At 47.8% G+C, this 20,388-nt stretch overlaps 1 protein-coding gene across 1 annotated transcript; it reads left to right on the top strand.

Annotated features, from left to right (window-relative positions):
- Nucleotides 1-10,876: 10,876 nt before the first annotated feature.
- On the top strand, nt 10,877-11,874 carry LOC111146372 (olfactory receptor 13J1-like). The gene has a single exon (XM_022501904.1). It carries the CDS (start codon nt 10,877-10,879, stop codon nt 11,813-11,815), a length of 939 nt encoding a protein of 312 aa, XP_022357612.1. The 3' UTR covers nt 11,816-11,874.
- The last annotated feature ends 8,514 nt before the right edge of the window (nt 11,875-20,388 follow it).

Raw genomic sequence — 20,388 nt, 5'->3', positions numbered from 1 at the left:
GCAAACATCATGCTCAGTTGTAAAAGACTGACAGCTTTTCCTCTAAGATCAGAAACAAGGCAAGGATGCCCCCCTTTCAGCATAATACTAGAAGTTCTAGCCAGAGAAATTAGAAAAGAAAAGGAAATAAAGGCATCTTAATTGGAAAGAAAGAAGTAAAATTATCTCTGTTGGCAGATATAATCTTATATTTAGAAAACCCTAAAGACTCCACAAAAAAAGCCATTAGCACTATAAATCAACTCAGCAACATAGAAGGATACTATACACAAAAGCCAACACACAAAAATCAGTTGCATTTCTATACAAGAACAATCTGGAAAGAATCACAAAAACAAGTCCGTTTACAATAGCATCATGAAGGGGCGCCTGGGTGTCTCAGTAGGTTAAGCCTCTGCCTTCGGCTCTGGTCGTGATCTCAGGGTCCTGGGATCGAGCCCCACATCGGGCTCTCTGCTCAGCGGGGAACCTGCTCTCTCTGCCTGCCTCTCTGCCTACTTGTGATCCCCCTCTCTCTGTCAAACAAATAAATAAAATCTTTAAAAAATAAAAATAAAAAATAGTATCATAAAGAATAAAAGACTTAGGAATTTACTTAACCAAGGAAGTGAAAGACTTGTACAATAAGAACTACAAAAAAAAAAAGAAGAAGAAGAAAGAAGAAGAAGAACTACAAAAATTGCTGAAAGAAATGCAAGCAGACATAAATAAGTAGAATCACTTCCCATGTGCCTGGATTGGAAGACTTAACACACTTTAAATATCAAAACTATCCAAAGTGCCCTACAGATTCAACGCAATCCCTAAGAAAATCCCAATGATGTGTTTCACAGAAATAGAAACTCATCCTAAAATACAATGGAATCTCAAAAAATGGCAAGTAGCCAAAACAATCCTGAAAAAGAAGAAAAGGAAGACAAAACTGGAAGACTCACACTTCCTGATTCCAAAACCCACCAAAAAGTTACAGCAATCAAAACAGTATGGCACCAGCAAAGAAAGAGATGTATAGACCATTAGAATACAATAGAGAGCCCAGTAATAAACCCCCACATATATGATCAAATGACTACTGACAACAAGGGTGCCAAGATACTCAGTGAGGAAAGGATAGTCTTTTCAAAAAATGGCACTTGGAAAACTGGGTATCTACATGAAAAGAATGAAGTTAAACCCTTACTAAAACCATATACAAAAATTAACTCAAAATGAATCAAAGACCTAAATGTAAGACCTGAAACAATAAAACTCTTAAAAGAAAACATAGGACAAAAGTTTCATGACAGGGAGTGCCTGGGTGGCTCAGTGGGTTAAAGTCTCTGCCTTCGGCTCCAGTCATGATCTCAGGGTCCTGGGATAGAGCCCCACATCAGGCTCTCTGCTCAGCAGGGAGCCTGCTTCCCCCACCCTCTCTCTGCCTACTTGTGATCTCTGTCTGTCAAATAAATAAATAAAATCTTTTTTTAAAAAAGTTTCATTATATTGTATTTGGCAATAATTTCTTAAATAGGACACCAAGGAAATAGGTAACAAAAAAAAAATTAGACAAACTGGACCCCATGAGAATTTTAAAACTTTGTGTATCAAAAAAACAAAAACAAAAACAAAAACCCACTATCTACAGAGTATGAAGGTAGCCTACAAAGTGGGAGGAAATATTTGCCAATCATATATCTGATAAGGGATTAATATCCAGAATCTCTAGAGATCTTCTAAAACTCAACAACAACAACAACAACAACAAAACAATTTAATTTAAAAATGGGCATAGGCATCAGAAAAGATCAGAAAAAATGGGCATGTGCATCAACCTAGATGGAACTGGAGGGGATTATGCTGAATGAAATAAGTCAAGCAGAGAAAGACAATTATCATAACGTTTCACTCCTATGCGGAATATAAGGAATAGTGCAGAGGACCATAGGGGAAGGAAGGGAAAACTGAATGGGAAGAAATCAGAGAGGGAGACAAACCATGAGAGACTCTGGACTCCAGGAAACAAACTGAGGGTTACAGAAGGGAGAGGGTGGGGAGTTGGGGTAGCTGGGTGATGGGTATTAAGGAGGGCACGTGTGGTGATGAGTACTGGGTGTTACATACAACTAATGAATCGTTGAACACTACATCAAAAACTAATGAGGTACTGTATGTTGGCTAACTGAACATAATAAAAAAAAGAGAGAAGTTATTCCTAAATTAATTAATTAATTAAAATGGGCATAGGACTTGTACTGACATTTCTCCAAGATGATATATTAATGGCCAATAAGCATATGAAAAGATGCTCAATATCACGAACCATTAGGAAAACATAAATCAAAACCATAATGAGATATCACCTCATGCCTATTATGACGGCTACTATTATGGAAAAAAATGGAAATTAATAAGTGTTGATAAGCATGTGGAGAAATTGGAACCCTTGCATACTGTTGATGGGGAGTATAAAATAATAGTACTGCCACTGTAGAAAATAGTGGAGGCTCCTCAAAATTTTGGAGGTTCCTCAAGAAATTTTTAAAAAGAAATGCTATACCAGCCAGCAACTCCACTTCAGGTACATACCCAAAAAAACTGAAAGCAGGGTTAACGTTAGCATAACAGCATTGTTCACAGCAGCTAAAACATGGGAGCAACCCAACTTTCCATCAGCTGGTGAATGTATGAGCAAAATGCGGTATGTCCATACAATGGAATGTTAGTCTGTCTTTAAAAAGGAAGGCATCCTGCAATGGCGACAATATGGATGAACTTTGAAGGCATTATACTCATTGAAATAAGCCAGTCACAAAAAAGATAAATACCGTATAATGCCACATGGTAGGCTCCTCTTCTTATTTACAATTCCCTGTTGCCTTGTCTATGAATTCAGTTTCCATTTACCACCTCCAGGAGTGGCGATGGAGGGGCTGAAGGAGTTACTGAGAGGATGTCAGCTGGGCTTGGCAGCTCCCCATTCCTCCCAGGACTTCTCTGGGTGTCTCTGGTTCAAGCAGTGACAATTACTGACTCAGTTTGAGGGCAAATATCTCCCATGTCCACTACCTGGGCCTGCCTGCTTGCTGTTACAGTCTCTTACCAGTCATCTTGATGGTTCCCCCAGGCCCTTCCTCCTGCTCCTCGTAACCATTGCCTGTGAGCCAAGAACCCCCAAAACCACTGTCTTCATTGCAGTAACCTCTTCCTTGCTTTGGTTGGCTATGGTTTCCTCTAACAATTCAATCTCATTTGTTTATCATTTCTCAGCAATTCTTCAACATTTCTGGTCTGCTGGTAGCACTCTCTCTGATTTTTCAGTGTTGTTAAGAATTAAGAGTTAGGGGCGCCTGGGTGGCTCAGTGGGTTAAGCCTCTGCCTTCGGCTCAGGTCATGATCTCAGGGTCCTGGGATCGAGCCCCACATCGGGCTCTCTGCTCCGCAGGGAGCCTGCTTCCCCCTCTCTCTCTCTCTGCCTGCCTCTCTGCCTTCTTGTGATCTCTGTCTCTCTGTCAAAAAAAAAAAAGAATTAAGAGTTAATTTTTATTTAAATATGTACAAGTTCTATCTTCTACAAGTTTTTGGTAAGACCTCCACACACATATTGAGTCTCCAAACTTGGCTAGCTCCAAGGACTCAAGATCTTACTTTCTGGACCAAAGATGAAATACAGTTTTCTGATTTGTAAATTTATTGTAAATTTATTGATATGAAAGGCCATCCAGATTCATAAAAGTGAAAGTATATTTGAGGTTTTGGCCTCGTTGGAAATGACATAAAGATAATTATAAAGCTTATTATAATTATAATTATAATTATAAAGAAAGGATATATTAGTGAATCGACTGCTGGATTCTGAGAGAATAGATTCTTTTAATACAGGTTTGGTCTCTTCCCTCAGGGCCTCCTAGCAATTAGAAACTAGTAGAGGACACACAGCCACATAACTGGGGCACACAGATTTTATGTCCCCCAGATTCCTCGATCTGTCATCCTGCTGCCAGAGTGATCTCCCTAGGCCTGAGTCCTGGGACTCAGGGCCTCATAGCAGTTCCAACCACCTCTCACCTCCCCAAAGGTCTTCAAGAACGGCCCAATGTCCACCAGGTGGAGCCCTGGAGTTAGAACCCATCAGATGGCCCCCCCAAATCAATCTTGCACTATGACAAGAATAAAACACTAAGAGGAAAATGGGTATATCCCAAATACATGGAAAATTTGACAATGGGGAAGAATATATATTGTTGGAAATCTCTTCACGAACACATTAGAAGGAAAAGAGCTATGTAACCAGGACATTTAGTAAAAGACGTGGATTGATGGAGATCATGTTCCTGGAGGAGAAAACTTGATTTTATAATGACAAGTCTGCCTTTCAAATTTGTCAATGAATTAAAGACAAAATCCCAGAAGAGATTTCATGAAATTTGACAAGCTGACTGCACAATTTTTTTGGAAAAAGAAATGTGCTAGAATAATGAAGACACTATTAAAGAAGGCTAGTAAGAGGGAATCTGACCTAGCAGATAGCAAGACACTAGTAATTACAGTAATTAAAAGAATGTGGTATGAGGACTGTAAGAGACAAAAAAATATATTTAAGACCTAACATCGTGTCTAGAAAGAGATCCACAAATATATGAAAAATGAGTATTGATAAACGGTGCTGCAACAAATGTAATTCTGGAAAATGCAAGTAATCTAGTCACAGAAAACATTCGAGGTGGCCTGGTTTGGGGAGAGGGGAATGGGTTACCCCAGGGCATGGGGAAACTTTGGGGATAACAGATAAATTCTCAGTCTTGATTGTGTTGATGGTTTCATGACCGTACACTTACGTTAAAATTCATCAAGTTATATGATTTATATATATGCAATTGTACATCACTTATGGTCAATAAGACCGCAACAAGAAAGCATGCTTAAAAGCCATATTTAAGAGCGCCTGGGTGGCTCAGTGGGTTAAAGCCTCTGCTTTCGGCTCAGGTCATGATCCCAGGGTCCTGGGATCGAGCCCCACATCGGGCTCTCTGCTCCGCAGGGAGCCTGCTTCCCCCTCTCTCTCTGCCTGCCTCTCTGCCTACTTGTGATCTCTGTCTGTCAAATAAATAAATAAAATCTTTTTTTAAAATGCCATATTTAATATGATTACAAAATCAACTGGGGAGCTTGGGGGGCTCAGTCATTAATCATCTGCCTTCAGCTCAGGTAGGTCATGATCCCAGGGTCCTGAGATCGAGCCCCGCATCAGGCAGGAAGCCTGCTTCTCCCTCTTTCACTCCCCCTGCTTTTAATTGCTTTTAATTGCTCACTCGCTCTCTCTCTCTCTCTCTCTCTCTGTCAAATAAATAAATAAAAATTTTTTTTAAAAAATCTATTTTTCTGTGTAGATATGCATATGTAAATGACCAGAAAAGTATCTAGATAGATATACATAAAACCAGAACACTGGTTACCTTTGGGGAGTTGGGGAGAGGCAGCATGAAAAGGGGGTGTGACTTGTATACCATATACTTCTATATTCTTCATGTTTTTTTAAAAATACGTTCTAGGGGCGCCTAGAACGTAAAAATACGTTCTAGGGCCAGAGGTTTTAACCCACTGGGTGGCTCAGTGGGTTAAAGCCTCTGCCTTCAGCTCAGGTCATGGTCCCAGGGTCCTGGGATCGAGCCCTACATCGGGCTCTCTGCTCAGCAAGGAGCCTGCTTCCCCACCACCCCCCACCCGCCTGCCTCTCTGCCTACTTGTGATCTCTGTCTGTCAAATAAATAAAATAAAATCTTTTTTAAAAATACGTTTTATATGTGTAACTTGTATAAGTACATAAAAAGCTAAGAAAAGCACTTGTATTTTAAAATAGTTAAATAAAGGGGCGCCTGGGTGGCTCAGTGGGTTAAAGCCTCTGCCTTAGGCTTAGGTCATGATCCCGGGGTCCTCGGATCGAGCCCCATATCGGGCTCTCTGCTCAGTAGGGAGCCTGCTTCCCTTCCTCTCTCTCTGCCTGCCTCTCTGCCTGCCTCTCTGCCTACTTGTGATCTCTCTCTGTCAAGTAAATAAATAAATAAATCTTTAAAAAAAATAGTTAAATAAAAATCAAACAACAATAACAATATCCAGTTCCAAAATAAAATGACCATATTTGATAACGAGGCCCTTGAGCCCACAGAGGCACTGGAAGGAACCTCGAGGAGCCACCGTCAGGATACCTGTCCGGAGCGTGGAGAAGAGGAGTCAGGCGCAGTGAGAGGCACCCTATCACCACCTGACCTGGGCAGATCGGCTTTGCACTGAGCGAGGACGATGCATTCACGGGCGGACCCATCAGCATCACAGAGCTACCAGAGGACCCTGAGCCAGCCGCTTCGCCTCTCTAGAGCAGTTGTCCTGTCCATAACAATGAGGGTGCACCAGGAGGTTAGATATGGACTCCCTTGCCCTGATATTCTGCGATTCTCTTTGTCTCTCTTCACCCAATTCCCTCCCCATTACACCCTTTCCAAATTTTGCATTTTCTTGAGATCCCCATGAAAGCTGGCAGGACCTCTAACTCCTGTAAAGCAACTCTGCCTACCATTTGGGTGCTCACCCGTTCACTATTTTTTAAATTTACTCACCGAGAAGCATTTATGCATTTATTTAATTATTCATCCATCCACTCCTTGACTCATTCTGTACACACACACACGTCACACAGGCTGGGGGCCGACCTGTAAGTATGGGCCCTGACCCTGAGTCACTTTCTCCAACTTTTCCACACTAATTAAGATTTCCAAAGAGACTCTGTGTAATTGGGTCTTTGGGACATCATCCCTGAAGCACCCCAAAGTTTCTAAGCTGGGCGCCTTTCCCCTTCTCCCTCTAAATTGCCTTGGGGATTGCACAATCCCTTGGCACATAGGGAGCTTTGAAAGGTGCCTACTCCATTTGGCCTGCCTGCTGCCTGGGAGGCCGTCGGTCACAACGGAGCTGGGAGCTGCCCAGGTCAGAGAGACCCTGGCCACCCACAGTAAGCTACTGAGGACCCTGTGCAGCCTTGAGCACACCAGCGTCTCCTAATTCCACCAAACCTGACACCCTTTAGAGAACCTCCACTGAATTCTGAGTACTTTGCCTAATTCCACCCAATTCTAAAAGCTCCACTTAATTCTTTCAAGTTGCAAACACATCCCTGAATTCTGCACAAATCTAGGCATGTGTTCTTAGTTTGGAAAGCTGGGTCAGTGTGAAACCCTGTGTCCTGACCACCAGGGTTCCCGGGGGGCCCACTTCTTTGAACGGTGTTCTCCGAGCTGCAGCCAAGGAAGGCTCCTGGCCTCTGAATTATCTTCAGGGAAACAGGGAACATGGATCAGAAAGAGCCTCAAGGTAAGTAAAAAAGAGGAGATGTGGGGACAGGGGAAGGGGCCTTGGCTGGGAGTCAGGAGCCCCAAGGAATTACTGGACCCTTGGCTTCCCCCTCCAACTCAGTATGTGATGATGCTGGGCACGCCTCTTCTCCTCTCTGGGTCTCAGTTTCCATATGGAAAGAGGGGTGGTCTCCATGAGCTTCAAGACCCTCCCGGCTCTGCCAGGTTATTGTCCAGATTAGGAACAGCTTATGATTGTCACCCAGCTGCTCGTTCCCAATTTGTCTGAGCCCCATGAAGTCATAGCAAGACAGGAAAGAGTTGACTATGACCAGGCTGGGGGCTTCAACTTGGCCTTCAGAACCTGGGTGAGGAGGGGAAGGAGATGGCACCCCTACAGGCTGGCAGGGTAGGCAACAGACGACTTTGGAAATGCCAACACAGGGCCATGGTACACAAAACTGGCCTGGGAGAAATAAAAGAAGGCTCCCTGGGAGAGATGACATCTGCACTGGTTTTTAGGTAACCTATGTCTAGGAGTGAGGAGAAGGCAGAAAGGATACTGTGGGCTCTGCAGACAAAGCTTCCTAGCCCTGCTTTGGGAACCAGAGTTCCCCGGCATCCAGCCACATCCCTTCTTGGCCTCTCTTCCTACAGGCCTCCAACCCCCCAGCTGAAGGAGAGACAACAGAGCAGGGAGACCTGCAACTCAGCACTCAGGCTGGAAAGCAGACAAGACATTGAGCTAGTGGTTCTGTGACCATGTCCTCACTCTGATGTCTCTTTCTCCTCCTGGTTCTGCCCAAAGTTTGCTCCCCCCCACAAAGGCTGCTCCTTCTCTACTGTATCTCCAGGGCCCCTGCTTGGTCTCCACTCATCCTAGTCATCCTGCTTGGTCCTCTGAAGCCCTGGCCACAAGTCAGAGTGTCTGCACTACTGGTGTGTGTGTGTGTCTGTGTGTGTGTGTGTGTGAGAGAGAGAGAGAGATAGCGCACAAGAAAGTGAGAGTGCCTGCTACCCACGTGCACACCTTCACATGAATGACTGTACAGGGACACACATGAGCCTGTGTGTGTCATATATTTGCACAGCCACATATGTGTGCACATGGGGTCAGAGAGTTGTTTGCACATACACACGTGGCTGGGGGCCGTATGTGGGGACATGATGTGGGTGTGTGTATACTGAGATAGAAAGCCAGTGGCTGCCCATGTTTGCTAGTGATTTTAGGGGACAGATTATAGTATGTGGAACCACATGAAGGGGAAGCTGTAGCCTGACCTGACTAGTGGGGCTACACAAAATGCCCTCTCTCTCCACCCGCGGCCCTGGCAGACACTGGTCTGTGGCTATTGACACTCAGTTAAACAGAAGTGCCCCTCCAGGAGCCCAGTCTCAGGTTTCCCAGCTGTTTCTTGGATGGAGCTTGTAGATCACGCTCCCCTGACCCCACAACGTCTCTAGACACAGCCAAGAAGAGACAAGACCTTCTACCTGAGGTCCCAAGGCTAGAGCAGAGCTCTCCCTCTGCAGAAGGGGCCCTTCATCCCTGCGGTGGGCCCAGCACTCTGGACCCCATGTTTGTTCCATGCAGGAGGGAAGCATCCACAGGGGTCACTCAGCCTGTACCTTGCTGGATGGTGTAGGCCCGGTAACACCCAGAGACTCTGTATGAGGAAGGATGTTTTGTGACCCCCCGCATGGCTTGACAGAAAGAGAAAAAAAGTGGCGGGGGGGGAGAAAAGTATGTCCATGGGACCATGGGACAAACAGTCTTCTTATCTTACCACTAGAGGCCTGCAGACAGAAGCAGGATGAGGCTAGGCATGGAAACTGGAGAGGATTTCTGCCTAGGAATGGTTTGAATTTAGTGGCCTGGGAGCACATACGTTCTCATTTGTTCCCCTAATGCCTAGCATGGTACCAGGTGTGTGGCAGGAACTTAATCTCTTCATTCTGGAACAGATAAACACGCGACAAGTAAAAGGGAACTGTCTCAGGCAGGTGAGGCACCCCCAGGAAAAGGTGCTCCCTCCAGACCCAGGTCTGGACAGCACGTCCCATGGGTTTATTGACATCAATGGCAGGTGCCCGAAACACTAAGGAAAAGTTGACTTATGCTCATTACCCAGTGGGAAGATTAAGGGGAGAACAGGGGAGAAAGATGTTCACGCAGTGTGATAAAAGGACCACCACCATATGGCCCTTGACAGAAACAAACATCTGCTGAGCATGATGTGGGTATGAGCATGATGTGGGTGTCATACAGCTGCGAGGCCTGGATTCTGGACTCACCATGCCACGGATCCATGATGCGATCTGTTTCCTAGCTGCACAGTGAGATCCAACAGGTTCACCTCTCAGGGAGCCTTCCACGCTGATGCCCTACAAAGCCATGGGGTCAAAGCAGCTCTGGCTCAGGCCGGAGAAATTAGGGGTTGGGGGGCCAGGCCAGCTAGTCCTACAAATTGCAGCTCGAAAGCCCACAAGGAAGGCAGATTCTGAAGGTCAGTCCACACACAGTAGCTGACAAACAGGCCCTGTGGAGGGACAGGTGGATGAGCCCGCTGACAGGCTCAAGGTTCAGCCGTCCCTCCAATGAGAGGCACAGTGTATGCCTCATGCATGGAGACCAGAGCTAAGCTAAAGACACAGCCAGACGTCTGCAGGCTGAGAAATAAAGGAGAAGGGCATTCCCAAGAGCGGGAAGAGTGTAAGGCAGCTCAGAGTCTTCCTAAAAGCCAGGAAGACCCTCAGGAACCATCTAGCCCAGGGATTCTCAGGTGTGCCACCAGGCCCAGCAGAAGCAGCATCTTGCAGACTGAGTCAGAAGCTCCGGGGATGGAGTCCAGCAACCTGTGTTGTAACAAACTTTCCAGGTGATTCTGCTACACATGAAGATTTGAGGACCTCTGATTTTCCCCAAACTATGTTAGTAGAACACTCGTCTGCTGTAGGGGTGCCCGGGTGACTCTCGGTTTCAGCATAGGTCATGATCTCGAGCCCATGTCCAGCTGTGCTCAGCAGGAAGTCTGCCGGAGATTCTCTCTCCCTCTCCCTTTGCTCCTCCCCTCTTAAGCACTTTCTCTCTCTCTCAAATAAATAAATAAATCTTAAAAAAGGAAAGAATACTTATCTGCTGCAGATTCATGTAAAAAAGAGGACCCATGATCAAGTAAGTTTGGGGATTACATGCCCTATACCACGTTTGGAAGTCACAAATCGCACTGGCCTATATGAAGTCCTGCAGTAAAGGGCTTTATTTACTTTCAGTTAATTTAGTGTTGTCTCAGATTAATTTTTCAGATTGCCTACTAACATTCCCCCTAACACCCTCTCAGGGAAATGCTGATCAAGAGCAACGCTCACGTCTCACACGGATGAACTGCCGCCCAGAGGTGCACGGATTACCGGAACTCAAGGACGGAGCATGTGTAAGAACTGGAAAAGGCCTTAGCAACATATCCCCACCCAAAAGAGGCCCTGTGGGCTGTCCCCCACCCTGCACCCTCCCTCCCTCCATCCCAGCTGTGTGCCCCCTTGAGCACAGCAATATGGAGCTGGTCAATAGGACAGAGATCTCTGAGTTCTTCCTGAAAGGATTTTCGGGCTACCCAGCCCTGGAGCACCTGCTCTTCCCTCTGTGCTCAACCATGTACCTGGTGACCCTGCTGGGGAACACAGCCATTGTGGCAGTGAGCATCCTGGACGTCCGCCTGCACACACCCATGTACTTCTTCCTGGGAAACCTCTCCATCCTGGACATCTGCTACACATCTACTTTTGTGCCCCTTATGCTGGTTCACCTCCTGTCGGCCCAGAAGACCATCTCCTTTATTGGCTGCACCCTCCAGATGTGTCTGAGCCTCTCCACAGGCTCCACGGAGTGTCTGCTTCTTGCCATCATGGCCTACGATCGCTACCTGGCCATCTGCCAGCCTCTCAGGTACCCCGTGCTCATGAGCCCTCGGCTCTGCTTGTCACTGGCGGGAACCGCCTGGGTCCTCTGTTTCTTCAAATCAGTGACTGAGACAGTCATTGCCATGAGGCTGTCCTTCTGCGGCCACCACGTGATTAATCACTTCACCTGTGAGATCCTGGCAGTGCTGAAGCTGGCGTGCAGTGACACCTCAGTCAGTGAAGCCCTCCTGCTGGCGGGGGCCATCCTGCTGCTGCCTATCCCCCTGGCCTTCATCTGCCTGTCCTACGCCCTCATCCTGGCCACCATCCTGAGCATGCCCTCAGCTGCTGGGCGCCGCAAAGCCTTCTCCACATGCTCGGCACACCTGGCTGTGGTGATGCTGTTCTATGGCACCGTCATATTCGTGTACATGAAACCCAAGAGCAAGGAGGCCCGCATCTCCGATGAGGTCTTCACAGTCCTCTATGCTGTGGTCACACCCATGCTGAACCCTGTCATCTACAGCCTGAGGAACAAGGAAGTGAAGGAGGCAGCCAGGAAAGTGTGGGGTAGGAGCTGGACGTCCAAGTGAGGGAGGCCTGGGATCTTCAGGTTAGTGGGTGAGGCCTCCACAGGCCCACAGTGAGGACAGGTGGTGCACAGGGCTGAGCCTGGAATCCTCCTCCCGGAAAGCCAGCACCAAGTCCCACTGACGCCCCTTCCCTGGCATCGCCCTGGCCGGCCCTCCACATCGCTTCCTGCACCTGTACACCAGCTCCCGGCTGGCCTCAAGGCTGCACTCTTAGTGGTCCTTCCACTCTGTCATCCCCGGGGCATCCAGAGGGACCTCTAGGAAAAACAAATGGGATCGCATCCTCTCCTGATTGGTAACCCCCAAACGGCTCCCCCTACTCTCAGGACAAAGTGTAAGCTCTTCCCGGAGCATTCTAGGCCTTCACAAGCCGGCCCTACTGGTCCTGACTAACCCCCAGCCTTTTGCCCCACCTTCTCCTCCTGACAGCCACACACAACAGCATGTGTGAGCCCCGATGTTGCCAGCCTTGCCCAGCTGCGTGCTCCTTCTGGTTCTTTCCATGAGGCAACCACATCCAGCACGGCTTGACCCTCAAGGCCCAGCTCAAAGGCCACCTCCCCCAGGAAGCCTCCTCACTGAGCTCCTCCTGCTTCACTTGTGGTGTTATTATAAGAGCAGACACAGTCAGAATCTACTCTGTCCCAAGGTCTGGCCCTACCCAACCCTAGGCCCCCTCACAGGTTTTGTAAATAAATACATGAACACAATGTTGCAGGGTTGATAGTGGCAAAGCCTGAGGTCCTTCCTAAACCTGAGCAGAGCAGAGACAAGTGTTCAAAGATGACAGGCATGGCCTGGTGTCCTGGAAGGCGACAGCAGAGGCAGCGATGAGGCCCAGAGTCCATGATCCCCAGAGCGGTCCAGCCCTGGGGTACCGATCACCCTGGGCAGCCCAGGGCCTGTATTCCCAACATCTGTCTGGAACAGCAACAGCAGCCATCGCCGTGCCTCCCAGTCCAGCATCCAGGCCTCACCTGGCTTTGGGGAGACTTGCTCGACCCTTCCTTATCTCATCACAGGGATCCTGCCAGAACTGCCCCTTCCTGGTGCTCAGCCTCTTCCCGCTTTCCTCCTGACAACTCAGTGAGCACACAGTAGAAACGGAAACAGATTCACAGAGTATCTCCATTCCCTGCCCGCCATTCCCCGCCCTCCCTCCACCCCCGGCCTCAGTGGCATCATCTGTAAGAGGAGGAGCTGGCCTCGGCCTCCAAGAAGCAGTCCAGCTCTCCTGTCCCCTGCCACAGGGAAGCCCAGTCCCTGCTAGAGCTCTCAGTTCCCCTCCAATCCCTCTTTCTGCTTTCCATGTTGGTAGGAGAGAGCCCAGCCTGCTCCCTGAAACTCAACCCTCTCTGACCAAGCCAGATGAAGGCTGCCCGTCAAGATAACCAGCTTTGAGGCCACGACAGGAGTTTGGACGTTATCACGTGGGCACTGGGGTTTACAATCACATTTACTTTTAGTTAGATCACTGACTAGATACCATTTTTCACCCATGAAATTGGGGAAGAATTTTTTTAATGTCTACTGGTAATGAAGGTATAGTGAAGAAGTAATGTCATACACTACTGATGGAGATGGGAATAACTTAATATAAACTTCCTGAAAAGTCACTTGGAAGCATGAATCAAAAGACTTAAAAAACTGCTAGACTCTATGAGCGAACCCATCTACTTCTAAGAATTAGTCTCATATGATCATTAGAAACACAAAGATTTATGAATAAGGATATACAAATAATAAATCCTGGTGGTATCCAATGACAGAATGTGATGCAGCCTTCAAAAAAATTCCTCTTTCCTGAAGAATATTTGATAATGAGAAATGCCCACAATGTAATTAATAGAAGAAAGCAGAATTCATAATTTTGCATTTACTATGATCCTAATGTTATTTTTTGAAGTATTTTTGTTACGGATTTATGAATTAGTATAGATGCAAAGAATCCTGGGAAACTATGAAAAAATATTGAGTTGTTTCCACTGGATGGTGGGGTTAAATAGGATTGATCAGATAGAGCTGATTATTTTCTTATTTAATTCCAATAGTTCCAATATTTATAACATGAAAGTGACTTTGAACTTAAAAATAAGGTGATGCATTTTTTTTTTTTTTATTTGACAGAAATCACAAGTAGGCAGAGAGGCAGGCAGAGAGAGAGGAGGAAGCAGGCTCTCCGCCAAGCAGACAGCCCGATGCGGGGCTGGATCCCAGGACCCTGGGATCATGACCTGAGCCGAAGGCAGAGGCTTTAACCCATTGAGCCACCCAGGCGCCCCAAGGTGATGCATTTTTAAGAAATGGAAGATCACCTGGTTCCAGAATACTGCACTGATGAGGCCTCCAGCCTGAGGGACAAGAAGTGAGCAAGCTGCTGCCCTGTTCCAGGCGCTCAGGGTGGGGATGGGAATAAGTCAGGGGCAGCCTGACCCGGTGGGCAACCAAACAGAGAGAGGGCAGCTCAGAAACACTTGGGATACACAGATGACTGCAGAGCTAGAAGATGGAGAGAGAGGCCTGTGGGATGCATCCTGGGTTTCTGGCTTATTTAGGTGGCCAGCACTGCCGCCCCGAGACAGAGATGGAGAAAATGAGAGATGCAGCGGGATGGTGTTGAGTTCCAGGTATCCACAGGTGACAAGAGGACATTGTTCTATGAGCATGGAGAAAACAAGTGGTAACAGTCTTCGAATGTTTGACTTTGACCTGGGATCTTGATAAAGATTCCAGAGGACAAATCACAGTATACGGGGAAAATCTGTAGCTGCTGCTGCTTTATTTAAGGTTGTGTTGTAGTCTCTACAACTGTTTCAGCTGTTTTTATTATGAAAGGAAGGAGAGGAAACCTGGAGAGACCCAAGCACCTGTCTGAACCCAACTCAATGTCCCTCACAAGTGCTCATGGCCTCACGCTCTGTACAGCAATGCGCTTTCCGGAACTTTCATGAGTCCTGATCCTCACAACATTCTGGAATGGAGACACCGTTTTCATAGACCAAGACACCCATGCCTAGGACAGGGGGCCACAGACTTCAATTCTCGGATCCAAGGGGTAGGGTGGCAGCAAGACCCAATCGGAGTCTGTCCGGTGTCTCTCCTGTACCCATCTCACCACAGCCAGGCGCTCCAAGGGAAGTGCACGAATCCCAGGGTCTCTAAGCCCCACAGCTGCCAAACCTGCAAACATGTATAGTTCCAGAGTTTGAACTTTAAATTGGGCAGGGACTGTGAGGTTCCCCAGGGCATAGAGCAGAGAGCTCTGTGGCAGGGGACCAGGAGGCTGGTCCTCGAGCTTTGGCCCTGGCCCAGCCCAGCCCAGTGTGTCTGCTGGTACTGAGCTCAACACCTGCTGGCTCTGCTCTCCCAAGCCCTGGGTCAGGACACCTGGCAGCCTGCTCTACCTACCCACCTGTGTGTGCTCATGCCACTGGGCCACAGGTATGATGAGGTAAGGACGATCCATTGTCCAGCATGTGGGCTATTCTCATGAAATCTTTTCTGAACATATGAAAACCAGAGTATTTGCTTGTGAAAGAAGACATAGTGATACTAGTGATATTGGCTACCATATACTGATTACTTACCACGTGCCAGGCTCTGTGCTAAGAGCTCTGCATGCCCCATCTCATTGGATCTTCAAAATAACCTCACAAGGAAACACTGTGCTTATCTCCACTAGACAGGTAAGGGAAGTGAGGCTGAGATAACTGCTAGCAAGTGGCAGGTCTGGGACTTGAGCCCTGGTGGGTCGGACTCCAAAGCCTTCACTCACCTGCTCTGCCATCCAGTGAGGAAGTGGTCAAGCAGGAATCCTAGATCCAGGCATGTCAGGGAAATTGCAACAGAAGCTTCAGTCCTTTTATGCCCATGCCCTTTCTTTTAAAATAATTTGTGAAGCTTAAAATAAAATATTAAATGGTTCAAACTAGATTTGCCAGCCAATGAAATTGATAGATTTACCTTGCAAAGTAACCCTGGGTCTGTCAGACCTTGGGGATGGAAGTTGCTAGACAGAGTGAGGAAATGTTTCAGAAGGTACAGGGTATTATATGTCACCTAATTGAGTGGTTCCATTCACAGGAGAAATCTGACCGAAGTCATACAGCAGAATCAGAACAAAAGCTACCATCAAACCTGGATCCCTCACTCCTGTCACAAGGCTCCCGGTCCTGGTTCGTGGCATCACCCTGCCTCTCAGGAGCTCTAAAACTGGGGTGTGGAATTCAATAGTTATTCTCAGAGACACTCAGCTTCCTATCTCTCCGTGAACCTGATTTTGCAGGACACGACAGCATGTGAGATGCTGGCAGGTAGATGCCAGAGTGGTTTTCCGAGTGTATTGGGAAACCACCTCATGCCCAGATAGTCAACAGATTTCAGGTTTCCCTTCTCCTAGCATGTGGTAGGGTCACACAGGGCCAGTGAAGTGTGGGCAGAGGTGACCCGTGACACTTCTGGGGCAGAGCATGTAACAGCTGGTGTGAATGCCTAGTGTGTCCTTCTCCAGACATAACTGGTGATGTCCAGATGGCGGGGCCTCCCTCAGCCAGGGTCTCTGAGGAGCTCAGCAAGGAACAGAGCCCCATGAAAAGCTACAAAGGACATGGAGAACGAGAAAAAAACTGTTGTCATGGTAAGTCACTAAGATTATGTGTGTTACCACAGCAAAACCTAGCTCATCATCACTGATGCACCCAGGGAATGGGGGCTGCTCCCTGACATCCCCTCCCATGCCCATGGTGCAGAGTCAAAGCTGCTGGTTACCTGGAAGCATGGTATTTCCTAGACACAGACCTGTTTCTTGGGGGCCAGAAGCCGGTCTCTCCACGAGCTGGCTCTAATTTCCATGAATGTGTTATAATCAGACTCTTAAACTACAAGAGACCCACTCCTCTCTGAGTAGCTCCTCAGACAGAGCAGGGAGAAGCCCGGCACCCCCAGGGCTCTTCTCCAGAAATCACAACAGCTCCTTCTCTGTTGTTATGTGTGTGCTTGTGGGGAAGGTGCTCTCAAGACGAGACATCTGGGATGAGGGATTTGGGGCAGTGGAACAGCACGGGCTCTCAACGGCAATCCCCAGCACCCACCGGGTGCTGGCACTGGGGAGCAGCAGTGGTGGATAGGACACAAACCTTTGATTACAACAGCTCCCAGTCTATGAGAGAGAGACCGCACACTACCACACAAGGCAAAATTCGAGTACCCTGTGCTTATAGCTGTGAGCATCGTGTTGTTGGGATGTGACCATCCCAGAGTTCTACGAAGGCCTCTGAGTAGGCTATGCAGAGGAGGGGTGTGAGAGCCAAGCCTCGAAGGATGAGCAGCAGAGAAAGGCTGCTCCAGGCTGAGGAAAGAGCATGAGAAGAGGGACGAGACAGGAGTGTGCGGGTTTGTCCGTTAGTAGGGAATTGTCTAGTGAGGCTGGAGCACGGTGTGAAGGGATGGGCCCTTCACAGGGTGTGAAGGCAAGTGGGTGGGCCAGCGCCTGTTCTGAAAAGCCCTTAAATGCCTTTGCCATTCTTACTTGGGTCTTCCTGTTATAGAGGAGGGAAGGAAGAGAAACAAGGAGCCAGGTAGTTTCCCATCTTTCACCTGCTTGAGACCCCCCCACACACACACCCCCTTATGTTAGGTGTCAGAATTCGAGGTTAACATAAGTAATTTTGTAATAATGCACCCAATGAAGACCAAACCCTTATACTTGCATCTGAATTGCTGTGGGTATAATCCAGACACATGAAGTCATAACCTAGAAAAGGTACTTCCTTTTAACTTCTTTACAGATTTCAAGTTTTACTTTGTCTTTCCATCTCAGGTTCTCAAAGAGAACCTCAGATTTTAACATCCAGAGAGAGGAAGTGATGTGTCCAAGGTCAGCTAGCATGAGGGAATGAGTGTAAACTCTGTTAGGGCAGAAACCGCATCTGCTTCTGCTGTATCCCCACCTCCCAGCACAGGGCCTGGCACAGAGAAGTGCCCCACAGCTATTTGTTTAATGAGTGGATGAAGGAGCCTCCACCACACTCATGCAATTCTCTCTGTTTTTGCCAAACCTCAGCAAAAGAAACCTTAACCTTAGCTGTTCGTGCAGATAAGATTTAAGGTCAGGTGTTGACCCAGATTAATCCACTGCCCCTGTGCACTCTAGAAATGCTCTTAACAATCACCCCGATTCAGGCTGGAGGAGGGGAAAGTGGCACAGGCTCTGGGGATGGAGTGGGTCATGAGAGGCTTGAGCTCTTATCGGGAGGTGGCAAGCACAGATCCAGCAGGAGCCCTCTGGCTGAAGATAACCGTCTTTGCTCGGGATCCTCAGACAACAGGTGGTGCTGGGAAGCTCATGAGCATCTTTGTGGGTATGTCTCATCTGAGCTACACAGCACTTCCATTTTTCAAAGGGACACTGAGTCTCGGAGAAGCCACACGACGTAGTCAACCTCACACAGTTAAGTAGGACTGACTCTGGGGTGCAAAGCTTGAGTATCTGTTGAGTGACTGCTCTTGAAAGTACTCACTGTGGGCGGTGTGGGAAGGAAGGAGACAAGGTCCTGCTCTCAAGTGTAGTAGAGGAGACAAGTGCACAGCACACGGCAGGAGAACACAGAGGGACAGCGAAGGGCTAAGAGAGTACAAGAAAGGAGAAGGTCACCCCTCAAGAGGCCAGAGGGAGAGGAGAGAGAGATGGAACTGTGGTCTGAGGGACCAGCAGGAAATCCCCATGGGGGAAGGGAGGGAGGGCACTCCTCTAAAAGGGAACTTCTTGGGGCACAGTGTGGCTCAGCCAGTTAAGCTGCTGACTCTTGATTTCAGCTCAGGTCATGATCTCAGGGTCCTGAGATCGAGCCTCTAGTTGGGCTCCACGCTGAGCAGGGAGTCCGATTAGGATTCTCTTTCTCCCTCTGCCCCTCCCCCTGCTCACTCACTCTTTCTCTCTCTAAAATAAGCAAATAAATCTTTAAAACAAAACAAAATAAAAGGGAACTTCTTGGGCAAGATGTAGCACTGGAAAAGACAAGGTCTATTCAGCAGAGGGTGAGGCCACCAGCCCCTAACAAATGCTAGATGCACTGAGGTGGAGGAATAAGGGGCAAAATCCAGCCCTGAAGGCTGGGGCTCCAGTGCTGTCACAGGACATCGGTCTCTCAGTCAGCCCAGGAATGAGGTGGTGACGTAGGTTAAATTTTATACTCAGCTCCAATTTCTGCTTTAGACCAGGGGTCACATGGGCCATAAGACAGCCTTCCTGCCTAATAAGACTGCCGTGCCTTGGGGACATTAGGGCTCCCTCCTGTGAATACCTGACACTGGCATTTTCCCAGGAGGCAGAACAATGAAAGCCATCTGGGAGAAAACTGAGGCCCTCCCCCACTTGCCCTCCTTTTTAGAACTAGTCACTGACTGACAATGCCCCTGCCAGATTAGAACCTGGTTTTCCCTCCTCCTGGGACATCACTGCCAAAATCATTTATCCCACAAGGCAATATGGAGGCCAAGAAGGGAGTCACTTGGCTTGCATGACCACTGGAATATATATGTTCTTGTATGTTCTTTTAAAAATCAACAGATGAGGGGCGCCTGGGTGGCTCAGTGGAGCCTCTGCCTTCGGCTCAGGTCATGATCCCAGGGTCCTGGGATCAAGCCCTGCATCGGGCTCTCTGCTCAGCGGGGAGCCTGCTTCCTCCTCTCTCTCTGCCTGCCTCTCTGCCTACTTGTGATCTCTGTCTGTCAAATAAATAAAATCTTAAAAAAAATGTTAAAAAAAAAATCAACAAATGAGAGGGCCACCTGGTTGGCTCAGTCAGCTAAGAGTCTAACTTTTGATTTAGCCTCGGGTCATAATCTCAGGATCCTAGGATCAAGCCCCGAATTGGGCTCCCCGCTCAGTAGGGAGTCTGCTTGTCTCTCTCTCCCTCTGCCCACCCCCACACCCCTTCTCATGCTCTGTCTCTCTAAAATAAATAAATAAATAATTTTAAAAATTCAACAGATGAGGGAACGGGGGAAAAACGATAGCCTATCATTCCTTAAAGAGAGATAACTGCACGTCAGGCTTACACATCCTGTGGAGTGAGAATGTTTGATCCTTAACACCCAAAGGCACCACTCATCCCTCACCCACGGGCCTGCAAGAGCTCATGTCACCTGATTCAGGGAAGAAGGGGCAGCCTTATGATAGGTTTGGTATGTTTCTGTCCACTTATTTTTCTTACTGTTGTACCCCCAGCACCTAAACAAGACCTAGCACAGAATCAATATTCAGAGCACATTCAGCAAATGAATGAATCTGAAATACCATGAGCATAATTCAGCCATATGAAGTCATAACCTAGAAAGGATGCCTCCTTCAACAGCCAAGAACACTAGATTATGACAGAGTGTGCCAAACATGAATCCTCCTCTCTTGTCTCCCCTGCCCCCACCACGGGAAGAATGAGGAGGAGCCTAGGGGGCTAGAATGTCCTCATTTCCCTAAGTCACATCAGAGCTGCAGAGCTGAAAGGGCCAGCTTGCAGTCCTGAAGTCCAACCCTCTCATTACACAGATGGTGAAACTAAATCGCAAGGGCAGAG

The sequence above is a fragment of the Enhydra lutris genome, unplaced genomic scaffold (assembly GCF_002288905.1).
Source record: "Enhydra lutris kenyoni isolate GAN:26980312 unplaced genomic scaffold, ASM228890v2 scaffoldscaffold13, whole genome shotgun sequence".
In the NCBI taxonomy this organism is placed as follows: Eukaryota; Metazoa; Chordata; class Mammalia; order Carnivora; family Mustelidae; genus Enhydra; species Enhydra lutris.
This window is presented reverse-complemented; position numbering and strand designations above follow the sequence as displayed.

Bases quoted from the DNA above. Each gene is read 5' to 3' on its own strand.
- LOC111146372 (XM_022501904.1), top strand. From the start codon at position 10,877: ATGGAGCTGGTCAATAGGACAGAGATCTCTGAGTTCTTCCTGAAAGGA.